Source organism: Arvicanthis niloticus, chromosome 18 (genome assembly GCF_011762505.2).
Source record: "Arvicanthis niloticus isolate mArvNil1 chromosome 18, mArvNil1.pat.X, whole genome shotgun sequence".
Classification (NCBI taxonomy): domain Eukaryota; kingdom Metazoa; phylum Chordata; class Mammalia; order Rodentia; family Muridae; genus Arvicanthis; species Arvicanthis niloticus.
In genome coordinates this window covers 50,751,499-50,777,178 of record NC_047675.1, presented here as the reverse complement: position 1 = coordinate 50,777,178, position 25,680 = coordinate 50,751,499, and the positions used below count along the sequence as shown (strand labels likewise).

Sequence of the window (25,680 nt, the reverse complement as noted above, 5' to 3'; positions counted from 1 at the left end):
TCACGACTATACACTGTGCATGCTTCAGCCACTTTGTGAAATGAAGTCTCTGTAAAGGCCCTAAAGGGCAGCTGGACACAGAGGTTCCTAGAGGGTGGCCCTCAGAGAGAACAAGAAAGGTCCACACTCCCAAAACCCCGCACCCTGGGTGTCCCTCTCTGTGTCCTTTCAATGAGTAAAGTAAGTGATGTCTCCCAGAATTCTGTGAGCCACTGATGCACTGATGCAAAAGAGTTGGCCCCAATGAGGAGGTTGGGTAGTCCCAATTTAGATGTTTAGTCAACACAGATACAGTAGTTAAGGCAACAACTGGCATCTGAAGACACAGTGTTGGGGACAGAGGCCTCAGCCTGTGGATCTGACACCAGGTCCAAGTAAGCAGGGTCAGAGCTAAATTTGAAACTGAATGACTTGTGCTTGTAATCTCAGCACTTGGGAGTCTGAAGCGGGAAGATCACAAGTTTAAGGCCAGCCTGAGCAGCACTGAGCGACATTGTAAGAAGTTCCAAGCCCCCCAGACTGCAGGCTGAAAAATCTCTTTCAAAAAATAAAACTAAACTACATTGGCTCAGAACCCTCAAGCTGGCATTTGGCACAAAAGTAGTCATTTGTTTGCTGATGAGGTGGGACACCCCACAGCTTTTGGGGCTCAGAAGTGATCTTTATTATGAAGACATCACACACATACAGATGCACGCATGCGCGCGCGCGCGCGCGCACACACACACACACACACACACACATGCTAACATTAGAGACAATCTTTCGCCAGTTTAGAATGTAACTAACAAAGACTACATCATATGCAGAACAAAAACAGTTTTGTCATGAACCTGAGACTTTCTCCTTGACAGGAGAACATGAGAAAGCACATGTGTCCCAGGTCATATCCTGTGACTCTGGAATATCTCTTATATCACTAGGGAACACACCTCGCTCGTATTGACACAGGACTGAGCCCTGGAAGTGAAATTGTTATCACATAACTAATAGAGCTGTTCCCACCAGCATTTCCAAGAAGCAAGATGGGAGATCATATCAATGTCCCCCTCCCCCAAAAAGTAGGACTTACAAACAATAGAGCCATTTTACTGTACATACAGCGTCATGCCTACAGCTCACAACACTGCCATAAACAAGGTTTCCTCTGAGGGTAGACATTGTGATATGTGTGCACCAAAAGAAAAAAAGCACTGATAGGGCCAGTGAGATGGCTTAGCAGGTAGAGGGGCTTGCTGAGAAATCCTGAAGACCTGAGTTCAATCCCTGGAGCCCACATAAAGGTAGAAGGAGACAAATGATTCCACAGAGTTGCCCTTTGACCTTCACACACGTGCTATGACATGCACAACTATACACACTCATTCTCCCAATAAATAAATTTACAAGGAATACAACAACAACAGCAATAACAAAGAGGTGAGATAGAAACTCAGAGAGGAGAGAGACTTCACGGGTGTATAAATATCCCCAACTCATCAGATATGTGCACTAACATACAACTTGCGTGTGTAAGGCATGCGTGCATGTGTATAGACATGTCTCCGTATGTGGACATGTGAGTCCAGGTACACTGGACCCCAGATCACATTCCTCTCTATTGACTGAGACAGGCTGGCTTGCTGACCCCCAAGCTCTCCTGGTCTAGCTACCCAGCTTTCCCTGGGGATTCTCTGTCTCCATCTCCTGAGAGCTGGGGTGTGGGTGGGATGAGATCCGGGCCTCAGCTCTAGTACACGCTTGTACATTAGGTGTGGCAGGTACAGCACCCACTGAGCAATCTTCACAGCCACATACAGTGTTACATACCAATACACCTCGAGGAAGCTATTTTTAGGGTGAAAGAAGAATCTCTTCCCGAGACATCTCTGTGGCCATAGCCTCCCGCCCTAGACTCCTATCACAGACCTAAGACAGCGAGTAAGAACAGCCCTCTCCCATTTACTTGAGCCAAATATCTGCCTCAAGTCTCTGGTGCCTTCACTGTCAGAGGATGGGCATCCCCTTCCTGGCTCTGTCTGCTTCTCCTGGTTTCCTCTGCAGCATGCTGGGAGTTGCTAAAAAAGATGCAAACCAAGTATCGAGCCTAAAAGCCAGCTGAAGGGCTCTCGGCTGACACTGATTGTCACATTTTATTTATGTGCTAGGGAAAAGATTCCATGCCCTTTAATCAGATTAGCTCTAGAATCTGCCAGCGTTCTCTGAACATTCCATCTGTCTCTCCTTATTAGCCTGGGCCTTAAATATTCCCCTGGAGAGATTAATGGAGTGCAGGTTTCCTTCCTTCCAGCAGAAGCCACATGACACAAGATGGCTGATATTCTATAAGAGTGACTCATTGTCCTGGGCCTTGAGAGTATAAAAACCTCAGGGGTTATAGACAGCGATGACCCTGGACTGAGCAAACAGAATCTTTCATGTCAGTACCAAAACATAAGGCGCATCTTGCTTTGCACTGAAGAGACCTGGTCCTCAGACAAGGGAGGTGGGGTCTGCGGCTACTCACCTACACAGACATGTCTTCTCTCTAGAAATTAACGGTCTCATGTTTGGAGCTCAAGGGGGGGATGTGGCAATAGCAGAAGCCCCCTGACATCCCCGGGGAGCTGGCATTCTGAGGTCTGTAAACTTCCTTGGGTAGTGAAAATGATATTTTCCTGGCATCCAGGCACCTGGAGAAACTGTTGGGGGGACTAGAGCTTCCCAGATAGACTCTCACAGAGACCTGACCATTCCCTTCACAGAAGAAAGGGTTTCTGCTGGAGGGCTTGGTGGCATTAGCCTGCAGCTGACAGAGAAGAAAGCCTAGAGGGAGATGGCTCCATGTGACCTTAAGTGACATTATATTATTAAGCAGCTTTTCCCATTGGTGGGACCAAAACCTGACAAGAAACAACCTAAGAGAACACAAGTATATTCCAGCCCAGGGTTTGAGAGCGCAAGTCTCCCACTGGAAGCCTCCAGAGATCATCAACTCATCTCTGGGATCTCTTTGGTGAGCTCCCTTTATCCCTGAAACCCACAGTTTAACATCTTCAACCCCCGACCTTTCCTCTTGCTTTCTCCTTTCCACTATAAACACCCACAATTACTTCGGTAAACCCAGGTGCTCTGAGACACATCCAAAAATTGATAGTTTTAGACTTAACCACATCTACCCTTCAAGCTCCTCCAAGCCGTGCAGGGGAAGGCTATACACATATGCCAGGGATTTGGACATAAGCATCTGTGAGGAACCATTGTTCTGATTCCTGAAACTATCTTTAGGGGATGTGGAAGGGAGAAGGGAGGGGGAGAAGGGATGGCTTAGAAGTTAAGAGCACTGGCTGCTCTTCCAGAGGTCCCATTCAATTCCCAGCAACCACATGGTGGCTCAAAAACCTATCTGTAATATGATCTGGTGCCCTCTTCTGGCCTGAAGGTGACATGCAGACAGAATGCTGTATATATAATACATATATCCTGACTAAAAGCAAATAAGGGTGAAGAGTTTATTCCTCAGATTATCACTGAGGGAAGTCAGGGCAGAAACTCAAACAGAAATGATGCAGAAATCATGGCAGAAGGCGACTGCTTGTTGGCTGGCTCACAGGCTTACACTTAGCTAGCTTTTTTATACAACCCAGACCATCTGTCTAGGGAATGGTGCCACCCACAGTAGGCCGGGACCACAACTATCATGTCAATCCTTCACAGGTACACCACAGGCCAATCTGAGTTAGGCAATCCCTCAGTTGAGACTCCCTTCTCAGGTGTCAACAGTTAAAGTCAACCAGGACAGGCAGAGCACACCAAAGCAGGCAAGGAATGGTTACAGGAGTTTGGACAGCTGGTCACATGGCATTCACAGTCAGGAAGCTGAAAGAGAGATGAATGCTGGCACTCCGCTTGCTGTCTCCTGTTTATTACATGCAGGTCCCAGTCAGTGGGATGGTGCTGTTCACAGGTAAGGAGATTCCACACCTTCCAAACCTAAAAAAATGTTTATAGGCTCGTCTCTTCTCTTTGGTGATTCTAAACACCACCAAGTTGACAACCAATATTAACCATCACAGATATTTTTCTGTTTGATTCCTGTAGGGTCATCACAGGCATGCCAAGGTCAGCAGTAGATGGCAGAGGCTTAAATGCAATGATCCATCCTGGAGCACGGTGAACTCACCAGACATGCCCTCCAGGATGCTATGCCAGCTGAGCCAACAGTTTCCCATGTTGATACACCCCTGCTGCCACATAAGAACCATCAGCCAAACCCCAGAAGCTGCCCCTCAGGAGAAGGAGTCCTTGGGCTGAGAAATTAGAATCTCAGTTGCCCCATCCCATGGGACCTCACTGGCATAGTCCCAGACCGCGGCCCACCTTGACTGTGTGACGTCGTCTTATATTGTCTACTGTCATCCCCATGACAGTTTCAAGAAGCAAGCATGCCATGCTTAGCACACAGACAGAGATTAGAATCAAATGGCTCATCCCCGCCCACATAGCTAGTGAGTGACAGGGCTGGTGGAGACTTGGAATCCAGTCATCTCCCCTCAATAGTCTTACCAAGTGCCCACTATAAGACCAGCTTTGTATAAATGGCAGTCATCCCTGGAAGCACAAGGAAGCTAGCTGGGGCTCTTCCCTTTCATTGCGGGGAGAACTTGGACAGAAAGTCCCCTGGCCGCCAGAAATGCTACTGTTCAGTTTGTTTGTATCCTAGTTGCTGCCTCATTCAAAGCAGAATAAGGGGGCAGAGCACAGCTAGGTCTGAGAGGACAATGGGGATGCATAGCCGCTCTGAAGCCGACATTTCCTGTGGGTTTTCTATGGCTGAAACAAGAAGCCCTTTGACTATGGCTCTTGTGGGGTTCCAGGAAGCAAGCTGGCCTTCTCTGCACTGAGAGGCCTTTGACAATGAGGAAGGAACACCCTAAGCGTGGGCCAAAGTAGGCTGTCCTGTGGCCAGTGTCACAGAAGTGCTAACAGTTCACAGGCAACATCTCCAAAATTTTACCCTGAGCCTGTGGGGTTCTGCGGGAAGGCAAAGGAAAAAAAAAAAGGCGTGCCTCAGTCCAGGGTTGGGCTGCGAGCATTTAGCAATGGTTTTATTAAGTGTGTTCTCTTCAAAATGTGCACACTTCCCACCCTGCAGCCTAAAGGCCCCCAAAAAAGTCTTCTTTAGGGTCAGGGCGCCCTCTGTAGGTATGAAGTTGTACCTGCAAGAATGTTCTGCCAGGAGAAGCCTGCTTGTCAGGCACATGGAGAAACCAAACACTTGCCATTGCACAGAGATGAAAGGTACACAAAGTCCAAACCAAAATTAAACAAGGAAAAGCCCAAAGCTCTGCTGGTTCTGGGATCTCCACAATCCCTTGGTTTGTGTGATCAACCTACCCCATTACCACCTGTACCAGTGACTTGCAACACTGAGATAATACCACTAACCAAAGAACTCTTCACAGAGCTGCTGCTGCTGCTGGCTTTTCTCTCACACCCAAAGGAAATACTATTCCCCCTTGTTCTGGTGGTTAAACAAAAGCCAGCGTTCCCCAGGAGCTCCTGCAGTCCCTCTACCAAACGGGCCATTTCCCTTTTCACTGACAGAAGAAACCAAAGTCCATGCTGACCTCAGGCTCCCTCAGGATCACTAGTACCCGTGTCTCCTTAGCCCTCCTACACACACACACACACACACACACACACACACACACACCCTCAACTTCCCCAGCTCACCTCTTTCCCTCCCCTCAGCTACTCACTCTTCTCATAACCCTGCTATTAGGGCAATGTTCTTCTTTTGTCCACAATCTCTTTGTCTTTCTTTCTTCCTTCCTTTCTATCTATCTCTATGTGTGTATACGTGTGTATGTATGTTTGTATGTGTACGGTGTGTGTATGTGTGTGCATGTGTGTGTAGTGTATCTGTGTATGTATGTATGTATGTATATGTTATAGTGTGTATGTGTGTGCACGCACATGTGTGTAGTGTATCTGTGTATGTATGTATGTATGTATATGTTATAGTGTGTATGTGTGTGCATGCACATGTGTGTCCTTCTTTCCCATCTCTCTGCTGGCCACGTTTAATCTGTTTCTTTCTCTCCATGCTCTGGACTCTTGCAGATGTCCCTGGCTGTTCTCTCCCTTATATCTACAATAAAAACCTTCCCCTTGACCATACTATAGGACAGTCGTGTCATCAGTTTCTACACTTTCAAAGGCACAGTGCCAGGCCCAGCTCACCCTCCAGCTCAGCAGGACCTTGGGCTGCAAAATTGGGTATCCAAGGACTTGGGTGATGGTTGAATAACATTTGTTCCCAGCCCTCTGTGCTCTCTGATAAGAAAGGCTTGCCCTCTGTGATTCAGGAACTTTGATGTTTCCTGGTAGATAATCACGCTGGTGGGAGATGGGACAAAGGTGCTGGCAAGCTGGAAGCTATAGAGCCAGCTTGGAGTGCTCTGTGTCCCATACTGCATTCCACTGTCCCAGGCTTGGGGTGCTCTGTGCCTCACACTGTGTTCCACATGCCGGTGCTAATCATGACAATGTGCTTTCCCTTCTGAAATACTCACACAGCTCTTTTAGAAACTGTTGCCACTTTGATTGGCCTTAAACATACAGTATACATAAAAAGTATGCCATAGCCGGGCGGTGGTGGCGCATACCTTTAATCCCAGCACTTGGGAGGCAGAGGCAGGCAGATTTCTGAGTTCGAGGCCAGCCTGGTCTACAGAGTGAGTTCCAGGACAGCCAGGACTACACAGAGAAACCCTGTCTCAAAAAACCAAAAAAATAAAAAATTTAAAAAAAAAGTATGCCATGAACTGAAGAACTGTCAGCGGAAAAACCCTTTACTCATTAAGAAAGGAAACAAAGTGTAGGAGTCTGAAACCTCACTATCAACCACAGCAAAGCCAGCCAGAGGAAAGCTTAACGCCATTGTGTTTCCTCAGAATCCTTTGTCATCAACCATCTTAGCAATCGTAAGCATTCACATGCAATCATACATGAAATAATGTACTTAAGTTACCCCAAATCATAACATCCAGAAAATATAAATATTATCTTAAAAAGGCAGAATGTGTCCATTTTCCCACTGAAATGACTGCTTCAGTCAAGAATACACCTGGAAGAACTATGAATGCAGGCCGACATAAGAGATTCTGAGAGAAAAAAACAGAGTTATGTGGCTCTCCAGCCTTTGTAGATGACAGTATCTTGTCACAATGTCAAAAAAAAATGACACATTGGGGGAGAGGGTGATGAAATGGTTCGGCAGTTAAGAGCACTTGCTGTATACAAAATAGAACCTGAGTTCAAATCCCTAGCAAGAATGCAACAGCAGCACGGTCGCACACACTTCTGAAACCCCAGCACAGATGGGCACAGAGGCAGGGGGATAACTGGGGTTTGATGGCTGCCAATCTAGAAAAAACAAAACAAACAAACCACAGTGTCCAAAGCCATAAGCAGAAGATGATCTCAGGCATACATTTTTCTCAGCCTACTTTATAAGGGCTCAACCTCCCCTCTAACCCAGCACCCACCAGAGGTAGTGGGAAAGAGAGGTTGGTAGGATACAGGGAAGTGGACCTGTTTAGAAATAGTTCTTTGGGGAGATTCTAATCTTCATTGTTCTCAGTCCAGTCCACTAGCAAACACCAAACACGAATCAGCAGCTTCAGTCCAGTCCACTCATCAGACATCACACACGAATCAGCAAGGGCAGTTCAGTCAGAAGACACCATGCCAACCTACCTGAGTCTGCGGAAGTGGCAAGAAGCCACAAGAACCTCACAAGAAGTTCTTTGGAGAGTTTCTGTCTATAAAGTCACCACAAGCGAAGCTAAGCAATGCAATGTAAGGTGAACAAGTACATTCATGTCGTCAGTGAAGACCAGCAAGATGGAGCGAAGTGAGCCAATGTTCAAGCCCCGTCTGTCAGCTCATATTTATACCTTCTAAACATCACACGTCCTTTCATGTGTCTGCTTTACTAAGACATCTTTTACCTGTGTGGCCCAGAAAAATATCATTTGTCATAATTGACTTTCCAAGGACGCCAGAAGTTTCCACTTCAGAGGACTTCAGAGGATAGAAGGAATTCAACACCCTTCTTTTTAGGCTCCACACACATGCACAAGTATATGCACCCAAATATACATGTGCATACACACACGTATACACATACACATGTACAACCATATACATCCAAATATACAGATACACACAAACACACACACACTCACAAGCATATACATCCAAATATACATATGCATACACACATACACACACACACCTGTATCTTCTCTCCTTCCAAAATGGTCCCAAGGGAAAAGAGCCTGTGACAACCCCCACCCACATGCCACGGTAAACCATACAATGAGGTCAAAGGGCAACTTCCAGTACCTATATCTTAGGTAAGCTTATATAGGCTTACCTAAGAATCCTGCAAAGAACACCAGTCTTGCTTACTCTCCCCCTAGAAGAACAGTCTTCAGGGACAGTGTGCTCCATTTTTAAATATGCTACCGTGAGCAGTATAGAATGTACCAGGCACCTCCAACCTTCAACCTTGCAATAGAATCTTGTCATCTGTGGTGCTCACTCCTGAGAAACACACGACTGAGATGCTCCTCCTGCCAAAAACAATCCTTATAGTGTTTTAAGTATATTTAACAATTTATACTGGGATGCATTCATGGCTGTCCTTGGCTGCATACAGCCCAAGGACCATAGGTTAGACACACCTGCATGACAACAGGGGCCAAGTGCATATCCTTGAATACAGAAATAAATACAGAGGAAGTCACAGGGACAGTATTGTCTTTGGAGGAGACATAATAAAACAAAGGGGTTAATAGTGATGAGGTAACTTAAAACCCTTCGTGTCCTGCTTAAATGAATGTGTATTGTCCATCTCAAGTACAGCAGTGGACCCTTCTGTCTTTGCACTTCACTTGGCTGTGATACCATGAACTAGAGAAATATTAACAACCAGCCAAATGGGCAAGATTGTTCTTCAGAAGACTTATGCCCACAAAGCATCTTTTATGGTCATAAGTTTCCAGTGAACTAGAAACAAGAGAAGCCAAATTTATATCTGTACTTTTCTTTAGCTGATCACTGGAAAGACTTCCTCCCCATCACTACTTAAGTGAGGTGCTTTAATTACAAAGGCAACACACATACATGCACATGCTCACACACACATGTATATACACACATGCACACACATGCTCACACATATACACACATGCACACACAGACACACACATGCTTACACACACACACATGCATACACATGGTCACACACATGCATCCAAATGTATAAACATACACACACATACACATGCTCACACATACATGGACACACGTGCATGCACACACATATACACACATACACACATGCTTACACATATACATGTGCACACAAATGTGCATGTGTGCACGTGCACACACACATACACACACGCATACACACTTCCCTGGGTTGATTCTGCCCATTGTCCTATCCATTCATTCACAAGTCAGGAGGGTAACAAGTGTGAAAGTTAGGTCCGAGTGTTCAACTCTGGTTCCACAATCAGGACACAGTTTGTTCATTGCACTGTGGAAATTTCACCCTCTGGCATCTGAAAGCAGCCACTCTCCCCACAAAGCTACCTATCCACAAGCCTGCACTCTGGTGCTCACACATTTGTCTGCCTGGGTAAGCATGGTCACGCTCATCATTAATATCAGTCCCAGATGCTATGATGCCAGAGCTGAAGTGGATGTTCTGGCTTCCAGAGTGGAACCACTGGGCCAGTGAAAAGAAGCATAGTATGAGCAAGGAGACAGTAAATGCTCACAGCAGCTCAAACCCCACTTCTCCAGGACATCAATCAAAGGGGGCCAGGGAAGGTCCCACCAATCATCTCACACAGCCTTCCTCCCCAGGATAGACACTCCACCACACTCACCCAGGGCAGCTAACACGCTCACAGCCTTTCAAGCAAACCCATCCCATGAGAAAACAACCACTAGCAAGTTTTCCTCTAACACAGTGGTTCTCAGCCATCCTAATGCTGGGATCCTTTAAAACAGTTTCTCACACGGTGGCGACCCCCAACCATAACGTTATTTTTGTTGCTACTTCACTACTGTAATTTTGCTATGTGTTATGAATCATAATATGAACATCTGTGTTTTCTGATGGTCTTAGGTGACCCCTGTAAAGGGGTCATTCATCCCCACCCCCAAAGTGGTTACAACTCACAGGTTAAGAACTTCTGCTCTAAATGAAGCTATAAGGCAAGCTGGTGTCTTCCAATCTGTGAGTCTAAATCTATTCAGATTGGAAATCAAGTAGATAGTCAATAAACGTTACATCGATGAATGAGGAATAAACAGAAGCATCCTTTGGTTTGGCCATGGTTTAGGGTTTTTTGTTTTTTGGGTTTTTTGTTTTGTTTTGGTTTGGTTTGGGTTTTTTTTTGGTTTTTTTTTTTTTTTTTTTTTTTTTTTTGGTTTTTGGTTTTTGGTTTTTGGTTTTTGGTTTTTGGTTTTTGGTTTTTGGTTTTTGAGACAAGGGTTTCTCTGTGTAGCCCTGGCTATCCTGGAGCTCACTCTGTAGACCAGGCTGGCCTCAAACTCAGAAATCTGCCTGCCTCTGCCTCCCATGTGCTGAGATTAAAGGTGTGTGCCACCACTGCCCGGCCATGATTTAGTTTTTTTAAGACAAGATCCCACTCTATAGTCCAGATTGGCCTTGAATTCACAATCCTCCTGCCTCAGCCTTCAAAGTGCTAGGACAATTGATATGAGCAACCACACCCAGCTTCTTCAGTTGATAAACTATACAAAAATAGGAATTAAGGACCTATGTCTTGCCAAACAGTGGTGGCGTGTGCCTTTAATCCCAGCACTTGAGAGGCAGAGGCAGGCACAGCTTTGATGGACCCACAGCTGAAGTTATACACCTTGAGGTCACTGAAAACTTAAGACTGCTCTCTACTGTGTGCTCAGCCTGATTGTTTAATCTGCTTTTAGGAGAACAATTTAACAATCAGTCCTTACGTGCCTTGGATTTCCCGTGTAATCAACTTCTACAACCTAAGCTAATGCAGGTATAATCTTAAGTCGTGTGCTCTTCCATGCCCACGACCCAGATAATGCCTGAGTATCGTTTGCTGAAGGCAGTCTTCTAAAATGAACATGTGTTTATGGATATCGGTTGATAAACAGAGATGTTTGTACTGTTGGTTGTGTGAGAAGGTTGGGATCAAGTGGAGCCAATGACTTAGTCCTTGAAAAACATCAGAGTTCTGTAAAGCATGGCATCCTGTCCTCATGTAATGCTTTCTGTGCTGTTCAAAGAAGTCCTTTGTTAGGAACAGACAGACAGAGGGACAGACACACAGAGAGAGGGCTGGGAGGGAAGGAGGGAGAAAGAGGGGGAGAGAAAGAATGAGAGACAGACAGGGTAAACAGAAAGAGACAGAGGGAGACAGACAGACAGATTCCCAAGATGGCCTCCAGGCAGGCACAGATTCAGACTTACAGGCAGAGGACAAAGCTACAGGAAACACGCAGATGAGAATTTGAATCTGGACTCACTCTTGACTAATGACTCCAAGGACAAGTGCTTTTATTTCTTTCTTTAATGCAATATTGGCGCATTATCAGTGACTCAGAATTAATCACTAAATGCGTTTAATATATGCAGCATGGCTGCTGCTTCTTCCCCTAATCAGATATCTAGATACATAGTTCTTAATGTGGGGTACAGTGGGGTACACCTGTACTCACTCGTCACTGTAGACACTCAGGGGACTGAGTCAGAAAGATCGTGAGTTCAAGAGCAGGTTCACTTACATAGAAAGATGGTCACACTCAGTTTCACTTACACACACACACACTTTTATCTGTCGCTGTACTTGTTAAATGAGGACATCAGAGGCTTACCTACCAGGACACAAGAAACTGAAATTCATAAAGTGTGTCTGTGTGTGTGTGTGTGTGTATGTATGTATGTATGTGTATGTGTGAGTGTGAGTGTGTATGAGTGTATGTGTCTGTGTGGGTGTGTCTGTGGGTATGTATATGTGTGTATGTGTATGTGCATGTGTGTATGCATGTATGTATATATGTGTCCGTGTGGGTGTGTCTGTGGGTGTGTATATGTGTGTATGTGCATATGTATCTGTGGGTGTGTATATGTGTGTATGTGTATGTGCAAGTGTGTATGCATGTGTGTATATATGTGTCTGTGTGGGTGTGTCTATGGGTATGTATATGTGTGTGTATGTGCATGTGCATGTGTGTCTGTGGGTGTGTATGTGCAACTGTGTATGCATGTATGTGTATATGTGTCTGTGTGGGTGTGTCTGTGGGTGTGTATATGTGTATGTGCATGTGTGTATGCATGAGTGTGTCTATGTCTGTGTGTATGTCTGTGAGTGTGTATATGTGTGTGTATGTGTCTATGTGAGTCTGTGTGTGTCTGTGTGTATGTGGCTGTGTGTGTGTCTGTGTATGTATATGTGTGTATGTATGTGTGTGGGGTGCACAAATGTTCATGTATGTGTGTACAGGGCAAGCAGTTGACACCAGATGACAGTAATGCTGCACCTTGTTTTCTGAGACAGGAACGTGCTGAACAGGGAGCTGAGTGGCTCAGCTAGGCAGCCCGGCCAGCGAGCACCAGAGACCCTCCCGTTGCTGCCTCACCAGTGCTGGAGTTACAAGGCTGTGCTGCCACACCTGGATTTTTTCTTTTTAACACACCTGAGGAACCGAACAAAGGGCTTTAGACAGATACAGTGAGCGCTTTACCAAGTGAGCTGTATCCCAACTGGACAGTTGAAACTCTGTTCAGCAGTAAGCTGGAGATTTCTGGTTACTACTGTTGATGAACACGGATCCCAAGCTTAGAGAGGAAGCCATATCCATTTCCTGAGCTATGACAAAAGGCAAGTTGCCAAAGCAGGTGGCAGCGAGAAAGGAGACTCTAGTGAGCCCTAACCACCTCCCAAAGCCAAATACCAACATCTCATCCACAGACGGCCCGGCTTCCCTGCCCTGACCTCCTCTGCTTACTGAGAAAGCTGAGAGCTGACCGCAGATCTGCCTCCAATAGCAGCTGGGGTCTCTAACTCTGAAAGATGTGCATTCTGAATGGCTAGAGCATCAGGTTTCAAAAGGAAGCAGAGGCTGACCCCACAGTGCACCAGAGTCAAGCCCAAGCGCAGAGGACTCCCCAGAGCTGAAAACCATCTCTACTAAAGGATGCTAAGGGACAAATGACCTCCATAGGTGGCCCAGCCATGCCAAGAGAGGACCATTCCCAACCCAGGGTGGCTGCCCATGGCGTGTGGGTGGCGTGGACGCAGGCAAGGAGGTATGGGAACAGAACATGTAACATGATTATAATCATTATAAAAGAAAGAATCTAATTCTTGTCCAGTGGGCCTAACCTAAAATGTCACCCAGTGTCTACACTAACACGGCTACTCCTAAGACTTTTTTTTTCCTTCCCCAAAGCTCGCAATACCCAAGATACAACTCACAGACAACATGAAGCTCATGAAGAAGGAAGACCAAAGTGTGGATGCTTCGGTCCTTCTTAGAAGGAGTAACAAAATACCCATGGGAGCAAATATGGAGACCAAGTGTGGGACAGAAACTGTAGAGAGATTAATAGGTGATAGATAATCAATAGTTCATTGTTCTTCTGCAAGAAGATGTCACAAAATAGAACCTTATAAAATAAAGATGAAATTTCCAAAGTTCTTTCTGCAGGAAGTGGGGGGAGTTGGGGGGCCTCAGTTTTCTTTAAGGGACTGGCCACTGGATGTTTGGCCATGCTCCAGTGAGTGCCTGAGCAACACGAATTGAACTTGGTGGTGTTTGTTTGGGGGGGGCACAAGGGCGGGGGGGCCACAAGGGTGGGAGGGTGGGCCTGGGAGAGGGATAGGACGTGAGTGGGGTGGGCCGCATTGTATTTGTATGAAATTCCCAAATAATTAATAAAAGTATTACATTGGGGGAAAAGCAAAGTTCTTTCTGTGGTTTACTCTTACTTGTTGGGGTCTACAATTATGAAAAACGCCAGCTACAGGTTTGACTGAGCACTAAATCACTAGCCTAGCATTGTACACAGCCCTAGGTTTGATCCCCAGTGCTGCATGTAGGTAGGTAAACAGATGAATGGAGGGGGAGGAGACAGGTGGATGATAGATAAGATAGATAGATAGATTATAGATACGTAGGTAGGTAGATAGATAAGATGGTAAACAGGTTGATAGATGATAGAGAGATTGATAGATTATAGATAGATAGATAGATAGATAGATAGATAGATAGATGATAGGCAGATGATAGATAGATAGATTATAGATAGGTAGGTAGGTAGATAGATAAGATGATAAATAGGTAGATAGATGATAGAGAGATTGATAGATGATAGATTGAAAAAATAGATAGGAAATAGATGATATAGATGATAGATATATTATAGATTGATTGATAGATGATATATAGGTAGATGATAGATGATAGAGAGATTGATAGATAATAGATTATAGATGATAGATAGATAGATAGATAGGTAATAAATGGATAGATGATAGGCAAATGATAGATAGATAAATTATAGATAGATGATAGATAGATAGATAGATAGATGATAGATAGATAGATAGATAGATAGATGATTGATAGATGAAAAATAAAAGGCAGAAATAGACCAACCAAGCATTATCTCTCAAGGTCCACTCTCAACCTGGGCTCCACCTGATGGCTTCTCTTCAGCCAGTGATTGGAGACACCTGCACCTGGTTTCTGAGCCCCAGTCCTTGTTTAACAACCAGGGCCACAGGCAGGTGACTCCAGCCCTTACCACCTCCAAGGGAAAACGAGGGTGGTAGCACCAGCCGCTCACAGGTTTGAGGGGGACCTCGTCGAAGGGCAGGAGCAGGTGCCTGGCCCATGCACTCTGCAAAGGTGGCACCTGCTGTCCGCAGGCTGTCACTAGCCCCAGTTCCAAATATTCTGTTCTCTATATCCTAGGGCATCAATCACTCTCAGTCAGGTGCTTTCTCTTTCTTGTAAACAGAAGAGAAAATGGAGGCTTGAAGAGACAGCTCAGAAAGCAGGTTTCTTATCCAGGGCTCTTTGCTGAGGGCAGAATCCTGGCTAAACCTCAAGGGTCTCCATGTCAGCTGCCAAATGTCTTTCAAAATACCCTCTAATTAGGCCTTGCATGGTCAAAATAATACTTAAGGACCCATGCATAATGGAGCACACCTGTAATCCCAGATCTTGGGAGGCCAAGGCTAGCAAATTGGAGGCCAGCCTGGGGTATGCAGCAGATTAAAGGCTAGCCTAGGCAACTATGAGATTTTTGAGAATTTGCTGTGTATCTCAGACATCTGGCCAGGGGGTTCATGTCCTCCTACCACATTAAACCCCTTAAAAACCCTACCAAATAGAGAGGAAAATCAGCTCCATTTTACAAATTGAAAAACTGAGGCATGCCCGAGTCTAGGACACATCTGCAGAAGACTTTTACCCACCGACCCTGTGTTTTCCAACTCACATTTGCAAAAAAAGTGTCTTCCTAGAACCTAGTTAAGGAGACAGGGAAGCTAGCGTTTAGTGTTCCTTTAACAGATGGGTAAACTGAGGCTCCAAGAGCTAAAAGAAGCGCATAAATCCTTTGCCTTCTCTCCTTCAGCACGCCCGCCCCAAACTGCAAAGCCCAATCTGGAGCAGGGCTCCGTGCTTGTTTTATTTTTCGTTGTTCTGTTTTGATTTTGGTTTTTGAGATAGAGTCTCACTATTGTAGCCCAGGCTGTATTAGAGTCTCACTATTGTAGCCCAGGCTGTATTAGAAAGTCCCCTCGATCCTACTGTCTCGCTCCGCTCGGTCTCTCTAGTGCTGGTAATAGAGGCGTGCGCCATCACGTTCATTTCTTTGGTTTTCTGACAGTGAGTTGCCGAGGTTAAGGTTAAGCGGCCACACACTTAACTCGATGTCATCACCAGGGTTGGTAGGTGGCCCAAGCTGACAGGGGAAATGGAATGAGTCCCCTCAGCCTGCCCTGCCCTGCGCGTCACAGTCCACACTCGGAAGTGGGCGGCGAGCAGCCCCACGGGAGGCGCGGGCTGCAATTCCCACACCTCTCCCAACCTCGCCCGGCATCCCCGCAGGGTCCGCGCCGGCCACCCGAGGGAGTCCGGGCATCGAGCCGCTCTTGGGCGCGGCGGATGCCTGCGGAGCCACCGGGACCTCGCGGAGAAGGAGTGCGGGCGCGCCCTTCACCGATTGCGCCCCGGGCCGCTGGGCTCCCAGGGCGGGGACGCACTTGGACCGGAGCTGCAGTGGCAGCTGGGGACGCGACCGCCCTTACGCTGCACGACCCGCTCCCTGCCTCGGTTTCCCTCCCCGGCACTGGGGTGCGCCCGGATCTCGGCAGGCCGCGCTCGCCCTCCTCCAGACCCCCGGGCCCTACCTGCGCCGTGGCTCGGACTGTGGATCGAAGCGCCCCGGGGACCCCCGCCCTGCATCGTGGGGCCGGCTGCACCCGGGACAGCGGTGACGGCGGTGACGGCGGCCGCGGAGGCGGCGGGAAACGGGCAGGGGGCCGAGCTGAGGGCTGGCTCCTTCCTCCTGCCCAGGACCGCCGCTTCCTCTCCAGCCTCGGCCCCTTGCACGCGCGCGCCGCCCATCGCGGCTCCCAGACCGCAGCGCGCAGAAAGTTTTGCTTTTCACTTGGAGGAAACCAAAGAGGGGGAAGTGTGACGGGCAGTGTGGCCAGGGACCGAAAGACTGGGCGCTTCCCAGGCCCTGGGAGTGAAAGGCAGGGTGCACAAGAGAGGGACTTCTTTCCTACCAAGTCGGGTGAAGCGGGAAGGAAAGTGACAGATGACAGGTTGCGGGTGGGAGCAGCTGTTAAAAATGACTTGAGAATCGCTGGCAGCGCAGGGCTGGCCAGGAGCACACAAGCCCTGGCCTCTGCCAAGCTTCTGGCAGCTGGCTCACCTCCACCATCTCTTCCCTTTGGCTGCTTCAGCAAAGCACCTGCCACAGGACAGCGGGTACAGGAAGTGCCAGTCAGAGGCCAGGCTCATTCTAACCTCGCCTCTGAACCCGGAGGCAAAAAGTAAACCTACAAAACTGAACTGCGTGTAGTCAGCCCGAGGCCCGGAGGCCTGGCTGCGGGTGGAGCAGGGGGCAGATGTGGGACTTTGGGAAAAAGCATAGGAGAGTTTCTGCAGGTAGGGAGGAACCTGTGACCACTAGAAGAGAGACAAGACCCTGGAGAGGTGGGGCAGGGCAGCCTCTAACCAGGAGCCTTCGGGTAAGCACCAGTGGATGCGGCTGAAGTTGATAAAGACATGAGCAGAAAGTCTGGATTTAGCGCAGTGGGTAACAGGATTGAAAAAGGCCCTGTGTCAGTGTCCTAGTTAGCTTTTCCTGTCAGTGTGACGTAGCCTAGGGCCACGTGAGAAGAGAGATTTAGTCCATGATTGCCTAGATCAGATTGGCCTGTATCCTGTTTGTAAGAAACGTCTTGACAGTTAACTGGCCTTCAAAGGCCCGGCCCACTGTGGGCGGCACCATTACCTAGGTCTTGAGCTATACAAGAAAACTAGCTGAGCTGAAGCCCATCTATGAGCCAGCAGGCAAACAGCGTCCTCTGTGGTTCCTGCTGTACCTGCTTGGCACTGAAGTGAGCTCTTGGTTGGAGGTTAATGCTGTGTGCTATAGCAAGCAGGCCTGCCTTAGGATCCTGCCTGGACTCCTCTCAGTGATGGCCTATGATCTGAAGTGGTAAGCTAAAATTAACCCTCTCCTCCCCAAGAGGTGTTCCATAGTAAATACAGTTGAATTGGCCAGCCTGCCCTAGAACACTCTCAGGTATACCTTACTCTCACTCAAGAATAGCTAGGAATACCTCAGAATGCATAGCATAAACTGTCTTAAAACAGGGGCTGGAAAGCTGGCCTAACAGGTAAGAGCACAAACTGTTCTTGCAGAGGACCGGAGTTCACTTTCACAGCATCTATCCTGAGCGGCTCACAGCCACCCGTAACTGTAGCTCCAGAGGACTGACCAGACATCCTCTGCTGTCTCAGGCCGGGCGGTGGTGGTGCACGCCTTTAATTCCAGCACTTGGGAGGCAGAGGCAGGCGGATTTCTGAGTTCGAGGCCAGCCTGGTCTACAGAGTGAGTTCCAGGACAGCCAGGGCTACACAGAGAAACCCTGTCTTGAAAAACAAAACAAAACAGAATCGGATGTTTAAAACTCGGTTGCCACTTCATGAGCACCTGAACACACGCATGCTCACAGATGCACACATATAAAAGTGAAGATGGGGGGGGGGGCTGGAGAGCTGGCTCAGGGGTTAAGAGCATTGACTGCTCTTCCAGAGGTCACGAGTTCAATTCCCAGCAACCACATGGTGGCTCACAACCATCTATAATGGGATCCAATGCCCTCTTCACATTAAATAAATAAATAAATAAATAAATAAATCTTTTTTTTAAAAAGTGAAGATAGTTTTGTCTCCTGTGAGTGCTCACCAGGAGGTGACCTCAGAGAGGAGGGCATGTTCCGAGGATAGCAGCCAGCCTCTTTCTCCAGTTGCCCTGTTGTCACCCCCATGGATTCGTGAACAGACAGGTAGAGATGGATGTGGCATGTGAGCTCGGCAAACTAAATGTCTCTTCACCCAAGCCCACCAGCCGTAGCAGTCACTGTGCCTGTCCTGCCAGCAGGAAAGACCAACACAGAGTCTCCAGCACAGCACTGCCCCCTGGTGGTCAGCCAGCTTCCTGGTGGCCGCTTCCATCAGCAAAGGGGCAGAGCTGTGACCTGATTAAAATATGTTCTCTCATAGAACACTCATGCTAAATCCCATGGCCCTTGGTTCATGCCTTGTAACCCCAGCACTTGGGAGACTTACAGCCACAAGTTCAAGGCCGGCCTGGACTACATTTATTTGTGCGTTTTAAAATAAGTTAACCGGTTGAGAGCATGAATATTTGAGGCCCTGCAGAGATCCTCATCTCCAGTGTGCCACACTCCACTTCTCCACAGCGCAACCATCACAGCATCGTGGTCACGGGCCACACCCCAGCATCCCCTATCATGCTGACATTGGTAGACACTAGGATGCCCTTCTGGAGTCTCTATTACAGCCCCAGGGAAGTACGGTACCTGGAAGGGCCATTTGTATGTTCTGGAAATCATCATCCAGTGCGACAGGCCGGATTCCTGGGTCCAGGAGTTGAGGGGCACTTGGAGGATCCATCGGCAACATGTGTGTGTCCCATCTCACACTCTCGTGCCCTGACAGCCAGTGTCGTGGTGCTCCCCTACCTACCCCTGATGGGTGACGCTGTACTGATTAAGGTTCTTAACTGCAACTCACCACAACCAGTACAACCCAAGTCAAGTACAAGGAATTCACTGAGGATCCACGGAGTTCGCGGAGACAGGAAGCAGGATTAGGCTGGTATTCTGCAAAGACCTGAGGCAGCCTGAGGATGTCAGAGGCCCCAGCAGTCGCATCGATGTTGCTTCTCATTACTCCTGACCTCACAAGTGTCTAACCCAGCCACATGGAGACCCACTTGGAGTCAACTCTAAACCTCCAGGAATGAGATCCTGTTGGGCCCAGTGGAAGTCAGAGCCTATGATGATGCATGCCTCCACGGTACCTAGACACAGGGGTGAGGGCTCTCTGTGAACAGGACAACCATCCCCAAATGCATCTACACTAAGTGTCATGGTGAGGACCAGCTTGCTACTTGCAAGCAAACAAGGGATGCCTTTAGTTCCGTCTGCTTTTGACTCACATTCTGGATGCTGAGGTATGTGTAAGTGTAAACACAAAGGCTTACTGCGCACACAACAAGGAGATCTTGCTCTATCAATAATTTAAATATTACTGGGAAGCTCTTTTCTCTTCTTCACAAGAGCACAGATGGGGCAGTCTTAAAGAACTGGCTGGCATGTAAGGCCACAGCCCAGAGTCTGTGACATCGCTGGCCAAGCCTGCAATTGCTCTGTGTATAGAAATTGTATATCCAGACATCATACTTGCGTGGACTGCGCATGTTAAAATCTACGGCGTGCCTCTGCAGCCAGAAGCCAGGAGCTCAGAGGACAAAATGTAGAACTCTTTTCCAAGTCAATGAATTTTGAAAATAATTCTTGAGAATACAGGACTCTCTTAGGCGTGGTTAGATAACAGGTTGCCCTTGTTAAGCGCTGCCTGTGAGCCAGGTACCACTTGTCCTACCCTGATCAAGCTTGTTGTATTTGTTTCACCTTTACAGACAACTGGGGCAGGGGACTGAGCTGGCTGGAGTTCTTGTAAGAGACACAGCAACATGTGTGGCCAGAGAGTAGAAACCCAGAAGAGCATATGAAGGGAGCCAGTTGACACTAAGACCAGAAACCCATCCCTACCTACACGACACATGGCAAACAGAGCATGTGCCGACAACGTGACATGTGAACAGCCACACAGAAAGCATGACTTAGGAACGGCCGTGAGCTTTCTCTAGTTTATTCCTTTTTTAACAGGTGTGCTATCTTTCATTTCCTGTTTCTTTTCATTCATTAATTCATTCATCCATTCATTCATTTGTTTTGAGGGTTTCAGGGCACGTACATGCTACAACATGCATGTTGTAGCATGGAGGTCAGAGAACAACTCTCAGGAGACAGCTCTCTTCTAACACGGGGGTTTCTCAGATGGGGTTTAGGTCACCAAGCAGGTGCCGTTACCAACTACCTGCCTCTCTCAGGCACAATCTCTACTTCTCCCAGCGTGTTCCTGGTGCAGCCCTTTGTCCTGAAGCACAAGCACCTGGAAACTTCAGCAGGTGCCCCGGGATTCGGATCAATCACTGTAACACAGAGCATCAGACCCAGGCCATCAGGCTGCGGAAAGTAGGCGCCCAAAAGGCAGGCTGCACAGTCTGAGCTAAACAACAATCACATGTATTTGCTTCTCTATAGTGAGACCTAAAGGCTATATGTCAGTCATGTATGTCCTGCATTTTTCCTACATAGCATCCGTCCCCCAGCTGTGACCCACCGTGGGTAGGAGGAGACAAGGTGGGTGGTGAGAGCCCGGCCTGGCAGGTGATAAATTCACTTTCCTCCTAGGGTCTGAACTCTTTGGGAAGTCTCTTGCCCTCTTCATCTGAGCAGCCTCCAGCTGAAGCCTGTGGGAGTGTGCTAGCTAAATTGGGATTGTTATCGGAGGCAGATTTATTATCCCTCAAGGGTCCTGTGCATCCTGGTCCAGCAAAGACAGATAGCCCGGGGCATTCCCAACTCAGTGCCGGGCTGGTGTAAGAAAGCTCCTCACGAAAGCTCCACACGGAGAACAATGGCAAAGGTCTAGACAATTCTGGGAAATTCAGTCATCCAAGGAGATCGTTTCTTTTTAAAAAAATAAAATAAGCTTGAATGAATTGGAGAAGAGTAATCTGTCTTTGTGCCGGCTGGTTTTATGTGTCAACTTGTTACAAGCTGGAGTTATCACAGAGAAAGGAGCCTTCCTTGAGGAAATGCCTCCATGAGATCCAGCTGTAAGGCATTTTCTCAATTAGTGATCAAGGGTGGGAGAGCCCAGCCATTTGTGGGTGATGCCATCCCTGGGCTGGGAGTCCTGGGTTCTATAAGAAAGCAAGCTGAGCAAGCCAGAAGCAAGCCAGTAAGTAACATCCCACCATGGCCTCTGCATCAGCTCCTGCTTCCTGACCTGCTTGAGTTCCAGTCCTGACTTCTTTGGCGATGAACAGCAATGTGAAAGTGTAAGCTGAATAAGCCCTTTCCTCCCCAACTTGCTTCTTGGTCATGATATTTTGTGCAGGAATCGAAACCCTGACTAGGACAAGGTCAGAGACTCAGCTACACCACACATCCCTAGGCAGCTGGGTGTCCTGGACTTGAGCTGTAGCCTGATGCAGTGACAGGCAGTGGGGACATGCTCAACCAAGTTCCCATCATCTGAGCCATCTGGCCAGAATCCAGCTCACCCCATCCTGTTGGTATATCCTGGGGCTTAGGGGACAAGTCCCTTCTGAGGTGATCCATCCGAACAAGGCTTGACGCCCTTCGGGAAGTCTGACAAAGCCCTGGGTTTCATCTTCAGTACTACATAAACCAGACATAGTGACATACACACCTCTAGGTCAGCTTTCAGAAGGAGAAGACAACAGATCAGTTTAAAGTCATCTTCGGCTACAAAGGAGGTCTGAGGCCAGCCTGGGCTACAAGAAACCCTGTCTCAAAAAAGCTCAGTCAGAGTTGCTAGTTCCTTTTGGTTTCAACACCTTTCCTGGGAGGCCTGGTGAGGCTCCTGAGATTCTCTGAGGCGTATAGAGAGGTCAAAGTCAATTGTGGCACCTCGCTGGGTACTGTGGCAGCACCCCTAGGGCCCGGGCCAAGCCTGTGGGGTCCTCAGGTCTTAGGGAGATACACAGAGACACATAAATATGACCAAGGGGCTGGAGAGATGCTCAGGGATTAAGGGCACAGGCTGCCCTTCCAGAGAACTGGGTTAGCTTTTCATCACACACGTGGCCTCTGACAATCGCCTGTAACTCCAGTTGCAGGGGATCCATGTCATTTTCTGTCCCCCAAGGGTACTGCGTGCACACGGTGCCGAGACTTACACACAGGCAAAACACCTAGGCACATAAAATAAATACGTACATAATTTTACATACATGATTTTTTTTAAAAAGTATCGTGAGTTCAGAAGTCTGTAAGGGCACATTCACAGCAGAGGACTTCCAGAGAAGAGGAGAGAGAGAATTACAAAGGACACACAGAGCATTGACAGATGACTGAAGAAACCTGGGAAATGTGACCGGCTGGGAAGTGGATTTTCAGTCTCTTGTATCTTCTGAGTTAGATAAGACTGTCTAACAACAATCACTTTAGATGTCTCCTTACTCATTCTCACTGCATGGAGTACCCTTTGCCATAACTGTCAAAAATTAAACCCCTTCAAAATTTTCCCTAGCTGTATTTAGGGAGTGGTTTGGTTTGAAGTTTTCAAAGCAGTATATTACCCTATTAGCCCAGGCTGGCTTAGATCTCATTATGTATCCCAAAGTGGCCTTGAACTCAAAGCAATTCTCCTGCCTCAGCACCCCAACCACAAAAAGTCCTTATTTGTACTTTTAAAATTTTTGGTTTTCTTCTTCTTTTCTACATGCAGTACTGGAGTCAAATGTGTGTATGTGTGTGTATAGTATGTGAGTATATGTGTGTATGTGTGGGGGAGTATATATGTGTGTATGTGTGGGGGAGTATATATGTGTGTATGTGGGGTGTGTGTGTGTGTGCATGTGTGAGTGTATATGTGTATGTGGGGGTGTTTATGTGTGTATTGTGTGTATGTGTGTGTGGGGTGTGTGTGTGTATATATGTATAAATGTGTATATGTGTGTATCTGTATGTGTGTGGGAGGGGTTGTGTGTATGTGTGTGCATGTAGGGGTGTATATGTGTGTATTGTGTGTATGTGCAAGTGTGTGTATGTGTGTGTGCGTGTATAATTTTTTACATTTATTTGGCTGTAGGGGAGGGAACTAGTTCTGTGCTATAGAACTAATGTAGAGAGGAAGTAAATTTGCCAGGGATTGAACTCAGGTCATCAGACTTGTATAGTTATATATAACTGTATAAGTTATATAAGAATTTTAAAGAATTCTGGGACTTTGGTTTCATTTTTAAAAATCCACAAATATAAGAATGTGCTTTCGTTTTAATCCCAGGTGTAGGAAGTGAGGCTGCTTCGGACTGTAACAGCAGACTGTGATCTGCCTCGTGCACTAGCAGAAGCACGGATTTGCCAGCTGCAGACAGTTTCTGCATTGTGTGACATTTGGAATTCTGGGAACTTTTCAAGGGGTACTGAAATGCTAGGGCCCCTGAGAGGTGTGGTCGGAGGTTATTGGTGATCTGGGAAGTACGGGGTGGGGTGAGGTTTATTAATAGCTGTGGTCAAGGAAAAAAACAAAAGGAAGGAAAATAGATTCAGGGATTTTCCTAATTCCTCTCTCCCTCTGTCCTTGTTTCTCTCCTATCTAGTGTTAGGGGGTGAAACAAAGTGTGGGAGGGGAGGGTGGGGATAAAAGGCAGGGAAAGAGGACCCACAAAGTAACACAGACCAGCTATAGATTTGAAGATTGAACAACAACTGACTTTGCCTACTAAGCCATGTCACCAGCCCCTTCTTTCTATCTTTCTATAGGATTCTTTTAAAGTTTTTAATGTTTAAATGCATATATGATAATATTATAATGTTATCATACGAAAATAACAAGACAAAAACATGGGTTTTTTTGTTTTGTTTGGTTTTGTTGTTGTTGTTGTCGTTGTTGTTTTGTTTTGAGACAGGGTTCCTCTGAGTAGCCCTGTCTATCCCGGAACTTGCTCTGTAGACCAGGCTCAGGGATTCTCCTGCCTGCCTCCCAAGCACTGGGGTTAAACGCCCAGCCCTAGAAAGTGAAGGGACACAGTGAGAGAAAACTGGAACTGACCTTCTGCTAGTTCACACACTTAGTGCAGGGTTTTTTGGGGGCAGGTTGGGGTGGTCTTGAACCCACAGAAGTCTATTTGCTTATGCTTGCATGTGTTGGACATAAGACAATGAGCTTCTACACTCGGATACTATTTTCAAAATTCAAATTAGGCAGAAAACAGACGAAACTGTAAGCCATCCTGAAGGGTGTTGTTTCCTGATAGGATATTGTTCTCTTTTCAACATTTTAAAAGAAAACATGAATTAACAAATACATTTTTTTTCTTTTTTGCTTATATAAAAATATTTTTAACACAATTTTTTTGCTTATATAAAAATATTTTTAAATGACTAAAAGGGACAGGGCTTCTCAGAAGTAGCCACAAGGAGGCAGAAGTTGACTAAAATATGCTTCGTCAGGCAGTGTCCTCCCCTGTGACCTTTCCTTACAGGAGTTGCTGGGATATTATAGTGACAATTTTGGAATTTTTGGTTTTCTTTTTAAAATGCTGAAATACTGTAAGAATGTGTTTTTATTTCAATCCCAGGTGTGGGATATGGGGCTACTTCAGATTGTCCACAGCAGCTGACTGTGATTTGCCTCGTGCTCTAGAAGCGGCATGATTTTGTCAGATGCGTAGTTTTCAAGATTGCCTGACGTTTGGAATTCTGGGGACTTTTCAGCAGGGCAAGTTGTTGGTTTGTTGTTGTTGGTTGGGGTTTGTTAAGTAGTCATGGGCAAAAAAGAAACAAGAAGAAGAAACTAGATACACATCTGCTGGCACCTGGCTTCCACCCAGGCTCTCTCTCAGCCTGTGCAGATGGAGCCTCAGCATCAATGTCTCGCCTTCCTGGGAAGCAGAATGAGACTGAAGGCAAATGGTTGGTAATGACGGCTCAGATTGTTGGGAGCCGACTTGTAGCAAAAAGTGGCTATCAGCTTTGCAGCCATCTCGAGCCGTATACCCTGACGTGAGACTTGTTTTTCAACAGCCTACAACAGCTGAAGCACACTCTGATATCCCACATATTTTGTTTTGCTGTTTACTGCCCCCAGCTGCAAGGCGCACGTGGTAGCCACACCTGCAAGGCGCACAGTGCTATCCATGCTATAGACGCCTGTAAGGCTTATGTCATATCAACACCT

At 47.0% G+C, this 25,680-nt stretch overlaps 1 protein-coding gene across 2 annotated transcripts in view; it reads right to left on the bottom strand.

Moving 5' to 3' along the window:
- Disc1 (DISC1 scaffold protein) overlaps positions 1 to 16,894 on the bottom strand; it is a 215,724-nt gene extending 198,830 nt beyond the window's left edge. For both annotated transcript variants that reach the window (XM_034522637.2, XM_076916049.1), the window contains exon 1: positions 16,485 to 16,894. In XM_034522637.2, coding sequence (XP_034378528.2) covers positions 16,485 to 16,701 — 217 coding nt within the window. In that variant the 5' untranslated portion in view covers positions 16,702 to 16,894. The remainder of the gene's footprint in view (positions 1 to 16,484) is intronic.
- Between the last annotated feature and the right edge of the window lie 8,786 nt (positions 16,895 to 25,680).